The following is a 22,952-nucleotide window of genomic DNA, read 5'->3' on the forward strand; positions in this document are numbered from 1 at the left end:
GAGGCCAAGTTGATCCCAGCCTCATTCACAGTACAGCAGTGAATCAGGGAGCAAGAATCATCTGGAACAGAAGACATTTGACAAACGAGATAAGCCCATTCTGACCATCCGTTGGTCGTTTGTTTAGCTAATAGCTAAGATGTCCCAATATCTTGGTCAGAGACCTCTTAAAGGCTGACAAGGTTTCTGCTTCAACTCCATGTCTCGGTACTTTGCTCCAGATTACTACAACTCTTTGTGTAAAGAAGTGCTTCCTGGCTCCAGTCCTAATAGCCCGTAATTTCCACTGATGTCCTTAAGTACGTGATTCACTGATTAGTTGAAAGAACTCTGCTGGATTGACTTTACCAACAACTTTGAGAATTTTGAAGACCTCGATTAGGTCCCCATGCAGTCTCCTCTACTGGTTTAAGTCTGTCAGAGTAGCACATGTCCTTAAGTCCCATGATGCTCTCTTCTGCACGGCTTCAAGTGCTGTTATGTCTTTCTTGTAGTGTGGTGTCCAGAACTGCATTCAGGACTCCAGATGGGCGACTTACTAGCGCATTATCTCTCTATTATAAGAAAAAATCCTGGAAAGGAAAAGCAGGGCGACGAGACGTGATCTTCTTGGAAGTTCTCAGAAGACACTTAAAAGACAATTTATTACGGGGACGTGGATCAGATATGGCAATTAGTAGCTCCCGGCACCAATCACAGATGTGGATGACTCCTCACCTGTGCACTTAAGTGAGGACTGTCCACATCACAAATCACGTGGGAACCGCTGCGACCACACATACCACGCCCCCTCTCTAAGCCGCGATTATTTATTTTAAAAAGTGGCCTTTTTGACGTGAGCTGTGGACCCACTACATCACATACACTATATGGACATTAGGACCACCACTTCATGACTGAATTCAGGTGTTTCAATAAGACCCATTGCCACAAGTGTATAAAATCAAACACCTGGCCATGCAGTTTCCATTCACAAACATTTGTGAAACAAAATGGGCTGTTCTGAAGAGTTCAGCGACTTTAAGTGTAGTATTGTGATAGGATGCTGCCTTTACAATACGAAGGTTCGTGAAACTTCATCCCTGCTGGATATTTCATAGATAGATAGATAGATAGATAGATAGATAGATAGATAGATAGATACTTTATTAATCCCAAGGGGAAATTCACATTCTCCAGCAGCAGCATACTGATACAATAAACAATATTAAATTAAAGATTGATAATAATGCAGGTAAAAAACAGACAATAACTTTGTATAATGTTAAATGTTAACGTTTACCCATAGTCAGCTGTAAGTGGTATTACTGGAAAGTGGAAGCGTTTGGGATCAACAGCAACTCAGCCATGAAGCAGAAGACCACGTAAAGTCACAGAACAGGGTCAATGACTACTAAGGTGCATGGTGCGTAAAAGTCGCCAATGCTCTGCTGATTCCAAACCTGAAGAGTTTTCAAACTTCCACTGTGCAGCAGGAGCTTCATGAAATGGGTTTCCATGGCCGAGCAGTTGCATGCAAGACTCACATCACCAAGTCCAATGCCAAGCATCAGATGGAGTGGTGGAAACGTGTTCTATGGAGTGATGAATCACGCTTCTCTGTTCGCCAGTCAGATGGGCGAGTCTGGATTACCTGCCTGACTGTATTGTGCCAACTGTGAAGTTTGGTGGAGGAGGGATAATGGTTCCATGGGGCTGATTTTCAGGGTTTATGCTTGGCCCCTTACTTCCAGTGAAAGGCAATCTTAATTCTTCAGCATACCAAGACATTTTGGACAATGCTATGCTCCCAACCTTGTGGAAACAGTTTGTTGAAGGCCCTTTTCTATTCCAGCATGACTGTACCCCAGTGCACAAAGCAAGGTCCATAAAGATTTGGTGGGATGAGTTCAGTGTGGAAGAACTTGACTGGCGCACACAGAGCCCTGACCTCAACCTCATCAAACACCTTTTGGATGAACTGGAATGGAGATTGCGAGCCAGGCCTTCTCGTCCAACATCAGTGCCTGACCTCAAATGGCACGTGTTTGAGGAGTAGAAGTTGAGTCAGAGTACCGCGAGAAAAACCCACCTCGAGATGGGGGAGAACATGCAAAGTCCACACATTCAGGACTCCAGGGCTATAACATAGCAAGGCTAATCATTGAACAGTCTTTGGAAAATAAACATTCTTGAAAACAGACTGAGTATAAAGATTGTTACTGGTATAACCATTGGCCATGCTAGGCTGATATGTTAAAATGTGAGCTACCCGTTTTAGATAAACTCTTCAGACTTTACGAGTTTGACTAAATGCTTCAGTTATAAATTGGACCAGCATGAATTAATGTGGCTGTGTATGCAGATGCCCCCTGAAAATTAACTGGCACCTTATCCAGGGTGGGTTCCAGGCTTGTGCCAAATGCTGCCAAGACCGACACCAGAGTCCTGCGACCGTGGATAACTGGATTAGAAAATGGATGGTTGACTTTGTTCAGGAGAACGACACTGAAGCAGAGTGAACCACACACCAGATTAATGGCCTTTTTACAAAACCTCCGTTTCCATTTATTTTTGCTTGTTAAATCTCATTATACAGTACATCTTTTGTTACTTGTTCTTATATCTTCTGTGTCTGTGGCTTCTGAGGTCAGAACTTATGCCAGAATAAGAGTGCCACAAAATTAGTTCCAATTTTATTTGTTTTTTTTCCTTCAGTGTTTATGAGTCAAGGCCCAGCTTTAAGGGAACTCTCTAGCGCCATCCAGTGTGTAGAGGGTTTTCTGCCACAACATTCCGGAAAGGTTAAGAATTCAGTGTAAAATCTTAAGAAAATGTGAGTCAGTTTTCAACCCGTTATATCCTAACACAGGGTCACGGGGGTCCTGCTGGAGCCAATCCCAGCCAACACAGGGCACAAGGCAGGGACAAATCCCGGGCAGGGCGCCAGCCCACCGCAGGCCACACACACACACACACACACCAAGCACACACTGGGGACAATTTAGGATCGCCAATGCACCTAACCTGCATGTCTTTGGACTGTGGGAGGAAACCGGAGCACCCGGAGGAAACCCATGCAGACATGGGGAGAACATGCAAACTCCTCACAGGAAGGACCCGGGAAGCGAACCCAGGTCTCCTTACTGTGAGGCAGTAGCACTACCACTGCGCCACCATGCCGCCCTAAGAAAAAGTTGTATCTACTTATATTTATGGGTCGTGTTGCGTTGTATGGACTTTCTGGTGTTATAATTATTTACTGCCAGAATCCAGCTGAGGCAGCACTGGTCCAACCTTGGCATTCAAAAGCCTTTCTGTACCAAATAACTTAAGTGAGGACTTTACTTATTTAATAAGAGTAGAGATAAGACGGTTTGTGGTAATAAAATAAATTAGCATTGGTCAAACAAACACTTCAGGCTTTCTAACACTCTGTGTGATTTAATTTTTCTTTAAATTGTTTCATAGCTTGCACCAAGGAAGCTCATGAAGCTTCTGAAGTTCACACTCCAGTAAAATTCCATCAGAACTTCTGAGCACACAGAAAACAAATGGATCTCAATGGCATGACTCAACTTCAATGTGGTTTAGCATTACCAATCCGTCTTTGGCATACCCACTTTAGGATTGTGGGGAGCTGGCGCCCATCCTAGTAGCAAGTGGGTTCAAAGGTGGGAATCAACCCAACCCTGAGTGGGGGCGCCAGGCCATTACAGGACCCACAACAAACATGCACTTCCACTCCTATGCGTCACACTTTTTAATTTCACAAAATCCTATTAAGACCAAGTTATTTTTTTCTGAATAGGAAAACTACATTTTTTTTTAATTATTGCAAGGGGATAAATCTGTACATTTTTAGATCATTGAGAATGTTGCCGGCAGCTGCCAGAGAACATTAAAAATGGACTAATGTGCTAAGATGTCGCCAGAAAGTAGGATACAGAAGGGGAAAGTGGCTAATCCCTGTAATTGGCACTGTTTAATATCAACGTGCTCATCCACCAAAATAAGTGCTTACTAACTATCAATTAGGAATTAATCACAGGCCTGCATGCTGCATTTACTTTTCATTCATCCTCCCAAGGATATGATTTGTTTCTTAAATGGCAGTGGATCTATCGAAACATTGTCTCTTTTCTTTTTTGTTTCCCCTTCCCCCTTGAGTTGCTTCACTAAAATGCACGTGCTTCTGCAGCTGCAGTCTCGGCTCACCCATGATGCCAAGTCACTGCGCGTACAAGTGTAACAATTTTATTTTTTTACATATAAAAAAGATACCCTTTTCAGATTCTGCTAAAATCCATGGCTTCTGTTCACACTCTGCTGGATACCAAAACCCAGGGCAGGCACATTAAATTGCACCATCGTGCTTGAAGTTTCATTTTGCAAAACCTAATTTTTTATTGGTTAGTGACGAATGTGATTGTAAATGTGACTTTTCTTAAAACAATACTGGCCTGTCCAGGGCTTTGTTCCTGCCTTGTGCTTCCAGGATAGGCTCCAGAGCCACACAACCCTGATTAAGCAAGTTTGAGAAAAGATGGAAGACTTTACATACACAATCAGCATGGTAGATGACTGCCGTAGACACATAATTTCATCCATCTGTTTTCTGAATCTGCTTAGTCCAATCATAAGGTTGTGAGGAGCTGCCAAAGTTGAGTCCAAGCAAGCAACATCATCGTATCCAAGACAGGAGCAAGCTCACTACAATACAACATTAAAAATCAAAACAATTATAAATAAATACATATATTGCGACACACGTGCGCATTGGGGGACGGTTTACAGGATCAAGTAGTGTTATTTGTCAGCCAGACTGGGGATTGGCGCTCTCACCTGATCCTCTCTCCTCTTGATCTTCTGCCGTTCAGCTGAAGGCCGTGCCTCTCATTAACATCACCACAGGGCCATCCGCTGTTGACATCATTTCCGGTAACCAGAATCCGCCTTCTGTTCCGGCTGCCTTGACTCCACTTCTTCCTCCTATCCACCATATTTATAGAGCAGACTCAACCTTTTAGTCAGCTCAATTGTGAACTCTGCTTTTGTAAAGATGTGTTTCTTTTCTTTTGCTGATTTTGCAGTATACGGGGTGGCCAATGCCAAACCTTTTTCTGTCTGCTGCCTAACTTTTTACCACTTTACCATATATATGTAAGAATATAAATGTATGCAAGAACAACACGGCTGGAAAAATGCATGAATGACATTTTATAGTTACATAGTTATATATTGCAATGAGACAAAAATGGAGGCAAGAGGTTAGGAGATCCACCCCGTATACTTGAGAAAATAATAAGCATAAGGCAACAATACAAAAATCAGAATAGTTTTCATAGACTGAGTCTAACTCTAGACTGAGACCAATAGAGGTGGTATGACGGTTTTTATAGGGGAGAGGCAGGAAGAGGCGTGTCGGTTGGGCTGGTAGTGACGTCAGGCATGGGGATGGAAGTAGAGCCTACAGAGGAACTGGAAGTGAGGTTAGGTTGGTTTATATAGATATAGAGAAAGGAGAAAAAGTGTCAACCCTTGAGCTGGAGTAACAACACATTTAGTCTGCCTCCAAAGCACATGTGTGTGACAATATATATATACAGTATATTGTGACAGACAGGGGCGCTGTCGTCCCCTTGAACCCTCAGATCAGACGCCAGACAAAAGTCCAAAATATTGACTTTATTATAATAATAGTGTACAAAGCACCCTCCACTCCACAATACTCAATAAACAATACAATTGTCAATAATCCAATACACTATCCTCCACTCCCAGCAGCTCAGTCATGTGTGTGGCCATGTGTCCCCACAAGGTTGAGCTTCCAGGTTCTGTTCCCGTGGCCCCAACACCCACCAGGGCGGCTGCCCTCTCGTGTTCCAGGGGAGGTACTGCTCCTCTCCCGGTCCTTCCATCTTCCAGGCACCCCGACTGGGCCTGAACCCCAGCCTTCCGCTACAATATATACACACACACACACACACACACATGTATATATTACATTCTTAGGTCTGGATTGCAATCTGATATTTGAATGGTTGCCTACCAGGTAACCCTTATGGTTGGGAGTCCCAATAAGGGCGAAACTTATGTTGTGTCATATATATATATATATATATATATATATATATATATATATATATATATATATATAAATACAGAGAGTGAGTGGTACCTCAGAACACAAACTTGATCCTTTCCAGAAGACAGGTCAAGTTTTGATCTGGATGAGTTTCTAATCAAATTTCACCATACAAAATACTGTGAATAGGATTGATATGTTCCAGACACTCAAATCTTTGCTTATTTTTTTCAACAAATTTTTAACCTTGCTTTTACACAAATGATTGCCTTGGAAATACTGTATACCGTTAATTGTTTCTAGTGAATCCACATTAATAGTAATTTTTCTACTTCTTCAATAATTAATGTTTTGATAACTTTTGCAACTTTAGCACCTTTAATTGCATCTTTATTTTTCTAAAATTTGCTTATCGTCAATGTGGCCATCCCATACTCTTTCGCAAGAATCAACACATGTGAGCCACTTTCATATTTCGTTATTATTTCCTTTTTTAGCTCAACTGTAACACATACAAGCTTCCTCTTCACTTTGCTACTCTCACTGCTAACTTTCTGAGGGGCCATGGTAATTACTTTAAATAGGAAAACCCCCCCAAAAAAGAAAAAAAATTACACATTCACAGAGAACACCATTTCAGCAGGTCTTTACAACAGGAGATCTGCAGCGATAGTGAGTCTGAGTCGTAGGCATATACTGCGTAAGGAGACCTACTTGGTGATATCTCGGCTCCTCATGGCCGCATCTTGATCAGTACAAGTTTTACCAAAATGTTCCTATTCTGAGTTTTTGTTTGTTTTGTTTCAATAAAGTGTCTCCTATTAGCCTAAAAGCCATATATATTGTTTGGATACAGAAGGAAAAAAAAAAAACCTCACTAGGCCACTATTTGAATCCAGGAGTCTGGATCTGCAAGGCAGTATTTGTAACCTGTGCTACTTTAATAAAAAAAGCTCTTATTTTAAAAGGGTGTTTTCATAAAGATAACATAAAAAGACAAACAACTGTTCTTGCTTGATGCCTCAAGGATGAATCGGTCTTTTCAAGGACATCAGAGATATGGCGTAATGCCCTGAATGTAGAGTCACTTCACTTTCCTGTGCTGCGCCTTATCATTTTCTTTGAAATTCTCTGCTCATTTCTGTTTTGTTTTTCTTTTTTATCATTCAGGGCCTGAGATCTTCAATTCCAAAAGTCTGGCCATTCAGGCACAGAAGAAGATTGTGAGCAAAATGGCTACTAAGGTAATGGCCAACATGCTGATCGATGACACCAGCAGCGAGATTCTGGATGAGCTGTACAAAGTGAGTCAGAAGTACACCAAAAACAAAAAGGAGGCCCACAAAGTCATGAAAAATGTCATCAAAATCGCTCTCAAAATTGGCATCCTCTATAGAAACAATCAGTTCAATCATGACGAGCTGGAAACGGTGGAGAAGTTTAAGAAGAAGATGAACCAGGCGGCGATGACGGTAGTCAGCTTTTACGAGGTCGACTATACCTTTGACAGATACATCCTTTCGGGACTCCTCAACGAGTGCAAAGACCTGCTGCACAAACTTGTGGAGCACCATTTGACAGCCAAATCCCATGGGCGCATCAATCACGTCTTTAATCATTTTGCAGATGCTCAGTTCCTCTCAGTGCTTTATAGCCCTTCTGGAGAATACAGACTCTTCCTAAAAAAAATCTGCGATGGGATTAACAAATTACTCGATGAAGGTGTGCTCTAGTTGCAGGAAATATGTCACCTGATGAACTCTTATTTTATTACTTGTATTATTTGCAATGAATAATACACACACAGAGACGCAAAAGTGGTCTTCATTAAATTTTCATATGTGATCAGCTTTCCTTTTATTTTAAATCAAGCATTTCCAATTCACAACCCTGGAGGTTCATATATAAAAATGTTTAAAAAAAATTTTAATTCTATGAAATTACAAAATATATTAATTTAGTTTTACTATAAAAAATGGTGGAGGTCAACTACTGTATTAGCATGTTATGGTCTGAAGGAACAGATTTTGGGGATAAATTTACAATACAAATATTAAATTGTATTATACATAATTCTTTTGTGGCAAATATAGTGAGACGAGGCAGATTTACAGTAATTATTTGGCAGACATAAGCACTGTATTACACTACTAGGCAATTTACACAGATGGAGGAACTTATGCCATGCGACTTATTTTAGCAAGGGTTCGAACAACTATGAGTGCAACAGATTTGAGCACATCAAATCTATTTTAAATATCCACTAAATTTAACAATATGTATGAAATAGATTGTAGCCCATTAAAATATGAATAAGGTACTGTGCTTTGGCCAAATTTGAGACAGCAGGGAACCCTACAATAAATTGGGCTGCAGAGAAAGCAGGCTCCACTAGGTGGAGCTCTATCCTAGTTACATTCAGTAAAAGACAAACTAGTCCTTGGACACAAAGTTTTTCCAATTAGAACTGAAGTGGCCTTAGATATACTGTCGCTCAGACAATGAGGACTTTGGGCTTTTATTTCAGTGTACAGTGAGATACGAGTTCAATGTATCTGGCCTTCCTATCTCCACCCAATTGGAGTAAAAGGATTAATGGTGTGTTTTTTTTTTTGGTTTGAAGTGGGCAACTGTTGCAACCACCCCACAGGACTGGCAGGAGTTTTACTCTTTAGTCGGAGCTTAGCGGGATAGCAGATTCTTTGGTCTGTTTTTTTTTTTTTGAGTTCCCCTTATCTCTATTATTTGTTAATTTTTTTCATTTTTTTGGAGTCTTTTCTGGACTCGGGGGCATTTCTCAAGTTTCCCCCTTAACGTCTCAATATTTAATATGTCATTACAATATAAGTTGTGGAGCAAAAATCACAGTTTTTACAGTTTAAACTGAATTTCTCTGCCATATGCTACTGTGAATGCTGAATGTCATAAGATGAAAGTCAACTCGGACTACAAATTTTGTTGATTTCTTGTGTATTGACAAACTGTTTCGTGTTTAAAATAATTCATGGAACAAGTGAATGCAACACCTTTTAAGAAATTATAAAAATTGTGAAAGGTACAACAAGCTGTCCAAGACAATTTATTTTTTGTTGCTAAAAAAAATAAGTTTTTAGAAGTAATTGAAATTTTTTTTTTTGCAAATTCTGGCTACAATATTTCTTCAAACAAAATTCTGAGGTTTATTGGATTTTGTTCTGTCACAAAAATTGTAAACTACTCCAGGTCTACTTGAATAATTTTTGTCGCCTTTCTTTTATGTATTATGAATTGCAAAAATAAATGTAATTAATTCAAAGAAATATAAAAAAATGGGACACAGTGTGGAATAATGTTTCTCCAAAGCATTATGGTATTTAACCTAACATTGCAAATTTTGATTTTTAAAATTGGAAATGCCATACATAAAAGAAGTAACTCTGTTCCGTTGAGCCCTTGAGTAAGGCCCTTCACCTGCAATTGCTTTATCCTGGGTATGACGTTAACATGTTGCCAGCCCTGCAGTGGGGGTCCTACAACTTACAGGGAAAACTTGTGGGTTGGTGGCAGGATTGGCACTCCATATTTCCGTAAGGAACATACAGAATGTTCTGAGAATACTAAATACTGTATAAGAGCTATTAACAAAAAATGATTGTGATTTGATTAATTTAAACGTGTGTGCACCAAGATTAATTAACACTTACTTGTGCTTCAGATCAGGGACTGGTTCATTGATTTAAGCAATCCCTTTATTTTAAAGGAGCTTCTGGATTTATATTAATCTGCTTCCAGCCCTGTAAGCAGGTCCTCCAACTTACAGGGAAAATGTGGGGACTGCTGATAGGATTGGCACTCCAGCCACCATCAAAAACTTCACACTGTTTCCAGTGTGGTGCTGAGATGTCACCCGTTGCACTCGGATCCCAGGTCCAGGTGGTTCATCGTGTGGTGGGTGCATCAACATGCTATCAGTGCCTGCTCCCAACCTGGGTATAAAAATGCAGTGCTGTGAATAATGGAAATGTGCAGTACCTGGATGAGCAACAGCCAGTGGCTGCTGGATGGGAAGTTAAAATGTGGGAAATAAACTTTTAGGAAATAGAATAAAATAACATATAGAGAGTTGGTCCTCTTGGTGCAGCTTGAAAATTTTGAATCGAGGTACAGCAGGACAAGCTGCTTCCTTGACAACTCTTAGTCAAAAGTCAAATGAAAAAAAGGAAATCTTCAAAGGGGAAACCTGAAATGGCGGGGTCAAGCCATGTATTAGTTGCCACTGTGTGTGTGTGTATACATACATTGACAGAAGAAAATAAAAATAAAAATCCCATTTTTGAAAGTTTGTTTAGATTGTATATGAAAGCTCTTGGGTTACCATCGTCATTCTGTACCAAGTTATCGTATGATGTATTCCTGTATCATTAGTATGGACGTGTAAAAATGACCTGTAACTGTGTGATTTGTTGCTTTAAAAATACACTCAATTTGTATCAATATTGACAATATGGGCTTATATGAGGACATGTAATATGTGGACTGTTTATCCAGCATACTTTATGAATTAGATATTGCGAGTCTAACTTAATATTTTGTTACACATTTCTTGTACATTGAGGCCCATTTAGGAGGAATTAAGATAAAGACCTTAATAAGTTTACAGACAATGGTGACTCGCATTACTCTTGTAACAAAAGCAATGCAGGCAGTAAAAGGTTTTCCCCAGTTTGGTTCAGGTTATGTCCTGATCTTACAAGGAAACAAAAAAAAAGATCTAACACATACTGTACTATTGGGTTAGCCAACCATTTAAAGGTAAATAACCACTAAAATAACTAAATAGAAAACACTGTAATCTTACAAAACAATCAAAATTCCACTCTTTGTTCATTTTTTATTACACCAGCTTTTTCCAGTTTAGGCTTACAAAGTTTCTCTTTCAGCAGCCATCAGGTGCAAAAGGAAGGAACCAAACTTGGATGGGGGTGCATGAAGGAGGAGGAGGAAAAGTGCAAAAAGAATTACCCCCAAAAAAACATAAAAAGAAATACAAGGAAAACAAGTAAAAAACAAACAGACAGGCACTTGAGCTGGGATGTAACCCCAGTCTCCCGGTGCTGTCAGGCAGCAGTGCTAACCACTGTATCACTCTTCCAGCTAATACCATAATGGACAAGAATTTCAGATTAGATGCAATGAACTGGCTGCCCTGTTCACCCTGGTTGGATGGTTGCACCCCTTGCTGGATGATTGAGGCAGAGATTTTTGTAGCCGAATCCCTTTCCTTTAAATTGGCTTTTATGACATGCAAGAGGAACGGGTAAATGGTACTCTTAACCTATGGGTCACAGGGGTACTGGTGCCCCATCTGGACAGATCATGTTCTTTGCAATTGCTGGTGTCTGGCTAAAAATGTTTAATTGCTTGACTTGGCGATTTACACTCCAATGGGCACTTCATTAAGTTTCTGATTATGGTTTAATGGTTTATTGGGACTTTGTTGTCACATGTGCAAAGTACAATGAATTTCCTTCTTGCATGTGCTAATCAACATGCAAAACGTAGCACGACTGGCACCATGACTAGCGGTTGTAACAACAATATCTCCAAACATCCGTTTTCCTTACCTGAGAAATCTCAGAACACAATAGTCAAAACCTAGTGGCAGATGCTTTTCAAAGCACAGTAAATTTCAGCTTTTCCTTGTCCAAATGTTAATGTATACCGTTACTTTAAAAAAAGCAGGGTGCTGCTGAAGAACCCTGACCCATTTATTTTATTCTGCCATTGCTAAACCAGTTCAATTTCAGAATGCATGCTACACATGCAGCAAAGCAAAACACTAACGCTAAATCCGTTTCACATTTCCGAGAGCTGGGATTCACCCGTGGTAGCAATGAGGTAAAAGAAGGTGATCAACACTGGATGGATCTTTAGGTCCACTAGAGGGTGCATTCATTTCAGCAAGCACACATTCACTCAAACGGAGGTCATTTTAGTTGCTAACCAGCCAAACAACACACTTCCTCGTGTAAGTGAAGAAGAATCCATACAGAAGAACATGCAAACTCCATACAAACATTGAGTTGTCTAGATAGATAGATAGATAGGATAGATAGATAGATAGATAGATAGATAGATAGATAGATAGATAGATAATAGATAGATAGATAGATAGATAGATAGATAGATAGCTTTTATTAATCCCAAGGGGAAATTCATAGTTCAAACTCAAGTTTGCTGGAGCTGTGAGTCAGTGGCACTAATCAATGTATCACTGACTTATCTACAGTGCCTTCCATAATGTTTTGGACAAAGGCACCTTTATTTACTACTCCTCTGCTCCAGTGTTTCCCAACCTCGGTCCTGGGGGCACACTGTGGCTGCAGGTTTTTGTTCCAATCAGATTCCTAATCAGTGACAACACCGGATAGCACTGATCACATTTAATTAGCTGGTATTATTTTTCTTTTATTCTACATTCAGAAAAGCACAGCAGCATTATTTTTACATTTATAAGACATTTAGAAATATTTCTGCTTTTGCTATAGATTTAAATGCTTAACTGTCTCTTGTTGATTTCATTATATTTTATTTAATTTTATTACTCTGTGCAGTTTTTCCCCTTCGTTGCATCTTATTAATGACAATTAAAAATGAGTAGAGCAGACACCCAGGCAAACAACACTGAATCATGAAAGGCTGTAACTACTTTAGCATCAGACCCTCTAATTAGTAAATAATGGATCAATTAAACAATTAGAACACCTAAAAAAGTAGAATGAAAATCAAGATGAAAATACATTATCCCATATAACTGCTTGGTACATTTTAATATATTATATATATATATATATATATATATATATATATATATATATATGGCTGAAATAGTTTACTGTCAAATAAATGCAAAAAGTATCATCAGGCGTACACACTCCACTGCACTCCCTCTCGGGAATCGAACCTCGGACGTCAGCACCAGAGGCGATGCCCCTAACGTTGCGCCACGGCGTGTGGTTCGTTTATTTGACAGCATGTAGATCGGGGTAATTACATTCACGGAATTCGAAGTCTGTGTCACAATCTGATTGTATGGGTGGTTACCTACCAGGTAACGCTTTGTGGTTGGCCAGCAATCTGCTTAACATCCGCCACGTGGCCCTCAGTTTTGTGAGGAGCAGAGCATAGAATATTGCTGAAATGAGTTTACTGTCAAATAAATGCAAAGAGTACGCGACATGCGTTTCGCCCTCATTCTGGGCTCATCAGGCGTACACACTCCACTGTTTTGTGGTGTGTGTGGAAGAGAAGGTCTGTGATACGGTTTGCAAATTTGCAGCTGGAGAACCACAAAGTGAGAAAAGGAATCACGTATCATAAAGTAGTTTTTTATCCTGAGGTTTTCAGCCCCTTCATCGGAGGATAATGCTTAGACTTACAAGAATCAAAGGCAATATATAGCAAAAGTTACGTTGTGGGCTAAGTCAGGTGTGTGTGTGTGTGTGTGTGGTGTTGGTGTGTGGAGTGGTGTGCGCGTGTGTGTGCGTGTGTGTGTGTGTGTTGTGTGGGGGGGGGGGGGGTTATTGGTTGTAAAGATTTTATTTATTATGAACATGTTCTTCTTAAGTTTGCATATGTTGGATTTATGTCCAAAATGTCTGTTGATGGCGTTCTCATTTGATAGCCAAGATTCGGCCAACTCTCTGGCACTTTTGGTACCTGGCCTTAAAATCTTACTTGTACATTGTCCCAGTTAAATGTATGTCCTGTTGATTCAGTTTGCATGTAGATAAGTGCCCTCCCCCACGTAACTTTTGCTATATATTGCCTTTTGATTCTTGTAAGTCTAAGCATTATCCCTCTGATGAAGGCTCTGATGAAGGGGCTGGAAACTCAGGAATTAAAAACTACTTTATGATACGGGATTCATTTTCTCCCTTTGTGGATCTCCAGCTGCAAATAATATATTTTTTTTTACCAAACTTAGTTTTCTAATTTTTTATATTGTTCCCAAAACACAGAACTTGGGGAAATAACAGTTCACTTAATTAGCCCAAGAGTCCAATTAAAAACAGAAGCTGGTTGGCACAAAACCCCTGCAGGCACAGTGTGCCCCCAGGACCGTGGTTGGGAAACACTGCTCTGCTCCACAGTTTAAAATTACAAATAAAACAATTCAGATGCAAGTAAAGTGCACATTGCAGACTTTAATTTGAGGGTATTTTGCTTACATTTCGGTCACATACTTTTTATCCATCAAGTATAATCCATTTTCCATCCATCCATCCATTTTCCAACCCGCTGAATCCGAAACACAGGGTCACGGGGGTCCGCTGGAGCCAATCCTAGCCAACACAGGGCACAAGGCAGGGAACCAATCCTGGGCAGGGTGCCAACCCACCGCAGGACACACACAAACACACCCACACACCAAGCACACACTAGGGCCAATTTAGAATCGCCAATCCACCTAACCTGCATGTCTTTGGACTGTGGGAGGAAACCGGAGCACCAGTATAATCATTTTATACATACTAAATATGACGGCTCTAATATACCTCCATTGCTGTGTCCCAAATATTATGGGGCCCTGAAATGGTGGGATTGTGTATAAAAAGTATTGTCATTTCTACATAGTGAGACCAAAATGTATGCACTATCTCCTTAAGTGAAAGTCTGAAATTGCACTTTAATCACGGCTGAATTGTTTGATTTGTAATTTTAAACTTTGAGCAGAAAGGGAAATGAACAACAAATGTATCTTTGCCCCAAAACATTATGAAGGGCACTTTATACAAATAAAAATGAAAGCTGTTGGATGTCGTCTGCTTGTTTGTTTGTGCACCAATCACAGAAAAATGGCTGAACGGCTTTTCATAAAATTGTGCAGGTGTATTGCCATTGGTCCAACCTAAATACTGGATAAATGGCATATCCGAGAGAGAGGCTATAATACAAGGGCAACCCAATAACTAACCCCGAGGCAGGGACTACATTTCCCATAGAAAGTAGGAGTGTGCAGAGGCAGAGAGGAGGAAACCGTCACAGGTGTGGTCACGTGCTTGTGCATAGGGGACAGCTGAAGGGCTCTAGTGAATGCAATTCTACCGTCACACCAGGGGTTTGCGCTGTATCTTAACATCTGACGTTTCTGACATCACTTCCGGTGCACATCCACCTGGACCCGCCTCTTCCTGCTGGGAGTTACTGAAAACTGGAAGTTCTGTCCTGAACTCATGTCTGAAGAGACCTTTATACAATTATTTGCTCATGATCCAACTATACAGGGTTACCAGAGAAGGTACCCCAACTCTTTACTGATGTCTTTTGATGAACTTACACTGCATACAAAGTTTTGTTGCGGTCAAATGGGTACCACAGGTACATACAGTGCTTTCTTCTCAACTAATTTGGATAAAATGTCAATGTCTTGCAAAATTACAGATTATAAGAGTATGTCTTTTTGTTTAATTGTGAGTTATATTTGGCCAGGTTGAACTTCCTGTTGCTGCCCAATTTATATATACCCAGGCAATGTTGAGTACTTCAGCTAGTACAATATAATGTGAAATGTGGCTGTACAATCTTTAATGATGTTAAATATTTTTAACCTTTAATTTTTAAACTTGCATTTCAACAGGAAACTACACCTTCTGATCTCTTTAATGTCTGAAACAAAAGACATCAATAGCTGTATCACAAGGCCGAGGAGTAAAAGAACCAAAACACACATGGCATCACAGTTAAGAGCAACTCTGAAGCTCTTTCACCAACACTTTAGAGCCATTCAGACCCCTCTCCAAGATATTTGGTTAAAGCTGCTTAACTTCGAGGAAGTGTAATAAAAATCCAAAAGAGATGCAAGGTTACTGTATGTATGTCATAGTGGCTTATTAGCAAGTGCTGCCACCTCAATTCCTGACCTGAAAACTGTGTTCTGTTCCCATTCCCTCTCTCCCTTTTTTTAGGATTTCTTCCACATTGTAAAGTTGTACAAGTTAAGTTAAATTAATTGAAGTCTTCATTTCTGTGAGTGTTCCTGCTCTGGACTGGCATCCCATCTAGGTTGGGTTTCTATAAATGTAGTGAAACTGCTTTGATAGACGCCAACTTTCTGTGACCCCGCAATTGAATAAGCAGTTTCGGGATATAAATGAGTGGATTCATTTAGCAAGTGCTTGAATGCAAACTCATTTAAAAACAGGAAGTGCCCAGTGCATAGTGTCTTCTATAGTCAACAACATTCCAAGAAGCTTTCTGGTGCAGAACAACTACCTCCATATTTTTACAATATGGACACTGGCATGCAGTGGCTCCTGAAGAGGAGTGCACACTATGCAGTCTTGCAAAACCCTTGAGCTTAAAAACACATTTGAGGTAACAGTATGTTCTCTGCATACCACAACTACCACATATAATTAAACAATTCACAAAAATATTCCACCCATTGTGGGTATTTAATGGAACAAAAATTAGACACAATCCATTTTCCTGAGAAATTGCCAAGATCCCTCAGATCCAGTTTAACAGAGTAGGCATTTAGACACTAAGTTAATGATAGCCGACCCCCTCCAACCCCACCAGATGCCCCCTTCACCTGTCATCATGCTCAGCTGCCATGTGTATTTGGCATATTGATAATAATTTCAGTGGACCTTGTGGGTTAAAGGATTTCTTACAGCAACAAAAAAAACAAAACAAAAAAAAAAACACAGTCAAGATTGATACATACTGCAGAGCTAAAATGTGAAACTGCCTTAAACTTTTTCTTGATTTACCAACACAGCTAATTCCAGAAACTTCTGTGGATGTCGGAAATATAGCAGTTTAAAAAATAGTCCAGGTTGTGATGCTGCATTTATGGGAAGGGAGTATAAGATAACTATTGTGTAAATACCAAAAAAAATCTTTTAAGAGCTAACTAATGTTTAATCATCAAAATGCACACCAGACTGCAATCCATGAATGTACAACAGGATCCATGTCTATGAATGAAACAGAATTTAAATAATTAACTACTGCTACTGACTGTAGACCTCTAAATATACTGTAGCTGAAGATAAAGAGCTGGGAGATGTCACACAGATAGTGAGCTCTGCCAGTTCTTACACATTACCTCAGTGGCATAGCTAGAGCTCGTGCCGCTCAGGATGGGGCGATGCTTCAATTTGCCTCCCTATATATACAGTAGTATATAGTCTTGAAATTATGGACATCACCAGATGCCGGGTTTCCTCCTTTTTAATGCTCTGCCAGGCCTTTACTGCAGCGGCTTTCAGTTGCTGTTTGTTTGTGGGCCTTTCTGTCTGAAGTTTAGTCTTCAACAAGTGAAATGCCTGCTCAGTTGGGTTAAGATCAGGTGACTGACTTGGCCATTCAGGAATTTTCCACTTCTTTGCTTTAATAAACTTCTGGGTTGCTTTGGCTGTATGTTTTGGGTCATTGTCCATCTGTATCATGAAACGCCGCCCGATCAGTTTGACTGCATTTAGCTGGATTTGAGCAGACAGTATGTCTCTGAACACCTCAGAATTCATTCGGCTGCTTCTGTCCTGTGTCACCATCATCAATAAACACTAGTGTCCCAGTGCCACTGGCAGCCATGCACGCCCAAACCATCACACTGCCTCCCTCCACCGTGTTTTACAGATGATGTGCTATGCTTTGGATAATGAGCTGTTCCACGCCTTCTCCATACTTTTTTCTTGCCAACATTCTGGTAGAGGTTGATTTTGGTTTCATCTGTCCAAAGAATGTTTTTCCAGAACTGTGCTGGCTTTTTTAGATGTTCTTTAGCAAAGTCCAATCTAGCCTTTCTATTCTTGAGGCTTATGAGTAGCTTGCACCTTGCAGTGCACCCTCTGTATTTACTTTCATGCAGTCTTCTGTTTATGGTAGACTTGGATATCGATACGCCTACACCCTGGAGAGTGTTGTTCACTTGGTTGGGGTTTCTCTTTAGCATGAAAATGATTCTGCGATCATCCACCACTGTTGTCTCCCGTGGACGTCCAGGTCTTTTTGTGTTGCTGAGTTCACCAGTGCTCGCTTTCTTTCTCAGGATGTACCAAACTGTAGATTTTGCCAATCGTAATATTGTAGCAAATTCTCAGATGGGTTTTTTCTGTTTTTGCAGCTTAAGGATGACTTCTTTCACCTACATGGAGAGCTCCTTTGACCGCATGTTGTCTGTTCACAGCAAAATCTTCCACATGCAAGCACCACACCTCAAATCAACTCCAGGCCTTTTATCTGCTTAATTGATAAAGACGTAACGACGGACTTGCCCACACCTGCCCATGAAATAGCCTTTGAGTCAATTGTCCAATTACTTTTGAGCCCCTGAAATGAAGGGATTGTGTTCAAAAAATGCTTTAGTTGCCTCACATTTTTATGCAATCATTTTGTTCACCCCACTGAATTAAAGCTGAAAGTCTGCACTTCAACTGCATCGGAGTTGTTTCATTTAAAATTCATTGTGGTAATGTACAGAACCAAAATTAGAAAAAAGTTGTCTCTGTCCAAATATTTATGGACCTAACTGTATACACATACATACATACATACATACATACATACATACATACATACATATATATATATATATATATATATATACACACACATACATATATGTATGTACATATATATATACATATATTATATATATACACAGTCATATGAAAAAGTTTGGAAACCCCTCTCAGCCTGCATAATAATTGACTCTGCTTTCAACAATAAAGATAACAGTGGTATGTCTTTCATTTCCTAGGAACATCTGAGTACCGGGGTGTTTTCTGAACAAAGATTTTTAGTGAAGCAGTATTTGGTTGCATGAAATTAAATCAAATGTGAAAAACTGGCTGTATAAAAATGTGGGTCCCCTTGTTAATGTGCTGATTTGAATGCCTGTCACTGCTCAGTGCTGATTACTTGCAACACCAAATTGGTTGGATTACCTTGTTACGCCTTGAACTTCATAAACAGGTGTGTCCAATCATGAGAAAAGGTATTTAAGGTGGTCAATTGCAAGTTGTGCTTCCTTCCCTTTGACTCTCCTCTGAAGAGTGACAGCATGGGATCCTCAAAGCAACTCTCAAAAGATCTTAAAACAAAGATTGTTGAGTCTCATGGTTTAGGGGAAGGCTACAAAAAGCTATCTCAGAGGTTTCAACTGTCAGTTTCAACTGTAAGGAATATATTCAGGAAATGAAAGGCCACAAGCACAGTTGCTGTTAAACCCAGCAGGTCTGGCAGGCCAAGAAAAATGCAGGAGTGGCATATGCGCAGGATTGTGAGAATGTTTACAGACAACCCACAGATCACCTCCAAAGACCTGCAAGAACATCTTGCTGCAGATGGTGTATCTGTACATCGTTCTATAATTCAGTGCAATTTGCACAAACAACATCTGCATGGCAGGGTGATGAGAAAGAAGCCCTTTCTGCACTCACGCCACAAACAGAGTCGCTTGTTGTATGCACATGCTAATTTAGACAAGCCAGATTCAATTTGGAACAAAGTGCTTTGGACTGATGAGACAAAAATTGAGATATTTGGTCATAACAAAAAGCGCTTTGCATGGCAGAAGAAGAACACCGCATTCCAAGAAAAACACCTGCTACTTACTGTCGAATTTGGTGGAGGTTCCATCATGCTGTGGGGCTGTGTGGCTCCTTCAGGGACTGGGGCCTTTGTTAAAGTCAAGGGTCGGATGAAATCAACCCAATATCAACAAATTCTTCAGGATAATGTTCAAGCATCATTCACAAAGTTGAAGTTACACAGGGGATGGATATTCCAACAAGACAATGACCCAAACACAGTTCGAAATTTACAAAGGCATTCATGCAGAGGGAGAAGTACAATGTTCTGGAATGGCCGTCACAGTCCCCTGATTTGAATATCATCGAAAATCTATGGGATGATTTGAAGCAGGCTGTCCATGCTCAGCAGCCATCAAATTGAACGGATCTGGAGAGATTTTGTAAGGAAGAATGGTCAGCAATACCTCCATCCAGAATCCAGACACTCATCAAAGGCTATAGGAGGACAGCGTCTAGAGGCTGTTAGACGTGCAAAAGGAGGCTCAACTAAGTATTGATGTCATATCTCTGTTGGGGTGCCCAAATTTATGCACCTGTCTAATTTTGTTATGATGCATATTGCATATTTTCAGTTAATCCAATAAACTTAATGTCACTGCTGAAATACTACTGTTTCCATAAGGCATGTCATACATTAATAGGAAGTTGCTACTTTGAAAGCTCAGCCAATGAGAAACAAAAATCCAAAGAATTAAGAGGGGTTCCCAAACTTTTTCATATGACTGTATATACTGTATATATATATATATATATATATATATATATTGTCGCAGATTGAGGCCCTTGCTGTCCTCTTGAACCCTCTGACTCGACTCCAGACACCAGGTAAAAGTCCAAATATTACTTTTATTGGAACAATAACGTGCACAAAGCACCCTCCACTCCACAATATCCATAAATCAAATAAACACTACAATAATCAATCCTCCACACTCCCAGACACTTCGCCACCCTTCCTCCCAGCTCAGCTCAGTGTCTGGGCTTTCCCATGAGTCCGTTATACACCCTGACCCGGAAGTGTTCATGATCACATGGACAGAAGGGAGAAACACTTCCGGGTCAGATAAAAAGCTCCTTTCTTCAACCCGGAAGCACGTCGTTTCCTCTTGTCACGTGATCATGATGCACCTCCGGGTTATAGGGCAAGTAAGAGTCCGGCAGTCTCTCCACAGCGACTCCTGGTGGTCCCCAAGGTATCCAGCAGGGCTGTGCATATAAACTACAAAGTCCATGAGGCCCTGCTGGAATTCGGGTAACGTCCACGCTGTTGGGAGAGCTCCATCTGGCGGCCTGGGGGTGAGGGCTGGAATATTTAGCCGGCCACACAACACAATATATATATATATACATACAGTACTGTGCAAAAGTTTTAGGCAGGTGTAAAAAAATGCTGTAAACAAAGAATGCTTTCAGAAATATAAATAATGATTGTTTATTGTTATCAATTTACAAAATGCAAAGTGAGCGAACAAAAGAAAAATCTATATCAAATCAATATTTGGTGTTACTACCTTTTGCCTTCAAACCAGCATCAATTCTTATAGGTCCACTTGCACAAAGTCAGGGATTTTGTAGGATTCTAGTCAGGTGTCTGATCAACCAATTCTACCTAACAGGTGCTAATGATCATCAATGTCACACGTAGGTTGAAACACAGTCATTAACTGAAACAGAAACAGCTGTGTAGGAGGCTTAAAACTGGGTGAGGAACAGCCAAACTCTGCTACCAAGGTGAGGTTGTGGAAGACAGTTTCGTGTCTTGGCAAGATTGAGCACAGCAACAAGACACAAGGTAGTTCTACTGCATCAGCAAGGTCTCTCCCAGACAAAGATTTCAAAGCAGACTGAGGTTTCAAGATGTGCTGTTCAAGCTCTTTTGAAGAAGCACAAAGAAACGGGCAACGTTGAGGATCGTAGACGCAGTGGTCGGCCAAGGAAACTTAGTGCAGCAGATGAAAGACACATCAAGCTTATTACCCTTCGAAATCAGAAGATGTCCATCAGTGCCATCAGCTCAAAACTGGCAGAAACCAGTGGGATCCAGGTACACCCATCTACTGTCCGGAGGACTCTGGCCAGAAGTGGTCTTCATGGAAGAGTTGCAGCCAAAAAGCCATACCTCTGACGTGGAAACAAGGCCAAGCGACTCAAGTATGCACGAAAACATAGGAACTGGGGTGCAGAAAAATGGCAACAGGTGCTCTGGACTGATGAGTCAAAATTTGAAATATTTGGCTGTAGCAGAAGGCAGTTTGTTTGTCGAAGGGCTGGAGAGCGGTACAATAATGAGTGTCTGCAGGCAACAGTGAAGCATGGTGGAGGTTCCTTGAACATTTGGGCTGCATTTCTGCAAATGGAGTTGGAGATTTGGTCAGGATTAATGGTGTTCTCAATGCTGAGAAATATGGGCAGATATTTATCCATCATGCAATACCATCAGGGAGGTGTATGATTGGCCCCAAATTTATTCTGCAGCAGAACAATGACCCCAAACATACAGCCAAAGTCATTAAGAACTATCTTCAGCGTAAAGAAGAACAAGAAGTCCTGGAAGTGATGGTATGGCCCTGATCTCAACATCATCGAGTGTGTCTGGGATTACATGAAGAGACAGAAGGATGTGAGGAAGCCTACATCCACAGAAGATCTGTGGTTAGTTCTCCAAGATGTTTGGAACAACCTACCAGCCGAGTTCCTTCAAAAACTGCGTGCAAGTGTACCTAGAAGAATTGATGTTGTTTTGAAGGCAAAGGGTGGTCACACCAAATATTGATTTGATTTAGATTTCTCTTTTGTTCATTCACTGCATTTTGTCGATTGATGAAAATAAATGAGTAACCCTTCCATTTTTGAAAGCATTCTTTGTTTATAGCATTTTTTCACACCTGCCTAAAACTTTTGCACAGTACTGTATATATATATATATATATATATATATATATATATACACATACACACCCTCACACACGCAGTACATATAACTAGAGACAATATTAAATTACTAAAACTACACATACTGCATCCATACACATACTGCATCCATGTACGGCTAGAAGGGTGGCACAGTTGTACATGTTATTGCCTCCAAGATGCAGCAAACTGGGTTCAAATCCAAGCCACTGTGTATGTTCAGTTTGAATATCAACTCCAAGTCTGAGTGGGTTTTCCTCCCACCTGTCAAAGACTTGTGTGTTAAATTAATTGCTGACACTAAATTTGCTGAGTGTGAGTTAGTGTGGGTGTATGCATGACTCAGCCTTTCAATGTACAGACATCTCATTTAGGGTGAATTCCTGCCT

The 22,952-nt window shown here is 40.4% G+C and overlaps 1 protein-coding gene across 1 annotated transcript in view; it reads left to right on the plus strand.

Moving 5' to 3' along the window:
* The window catches only part of tnfaip8l3 (tumor necrosis factor, alpha-induced protein 8-like 3), a 131,080-nt gene extending 121,704 nt beyond the window's left edge, over window positions 1–9,376 (plus strand). The window contains exon 2 of the mRNA XM_028822650.2: window positions 7,238–9,376. Coding sequence (XP_028678483.1) covers window positions 7,238–7,800 — 563 coding nt within the window. The 3' untranslated portion in view covers window positions 7,801–9,376. The remainder of the gene's footprint in view (window positions 1–7,237) is intronic.
* Window positions 9,377–22,952: the final 13,576 nt, after the last annotated feature.

The sequence above is a fragment of the Erpetoichthys calabaricus genome, chromosome 17 (assembly GCF_900747795.2).
Source record: "Erpetoichthys calabaricus chromosome 17, fErpCal1.3, whole genome shotgun sequence".
Taxonomy (NCBI): Eukaryota; Metazoa; Chordata; class Cladistia; order Polypteriformes; family Polypteridae; genus Erpetoichthys; species Erpetoichthys calabaricus.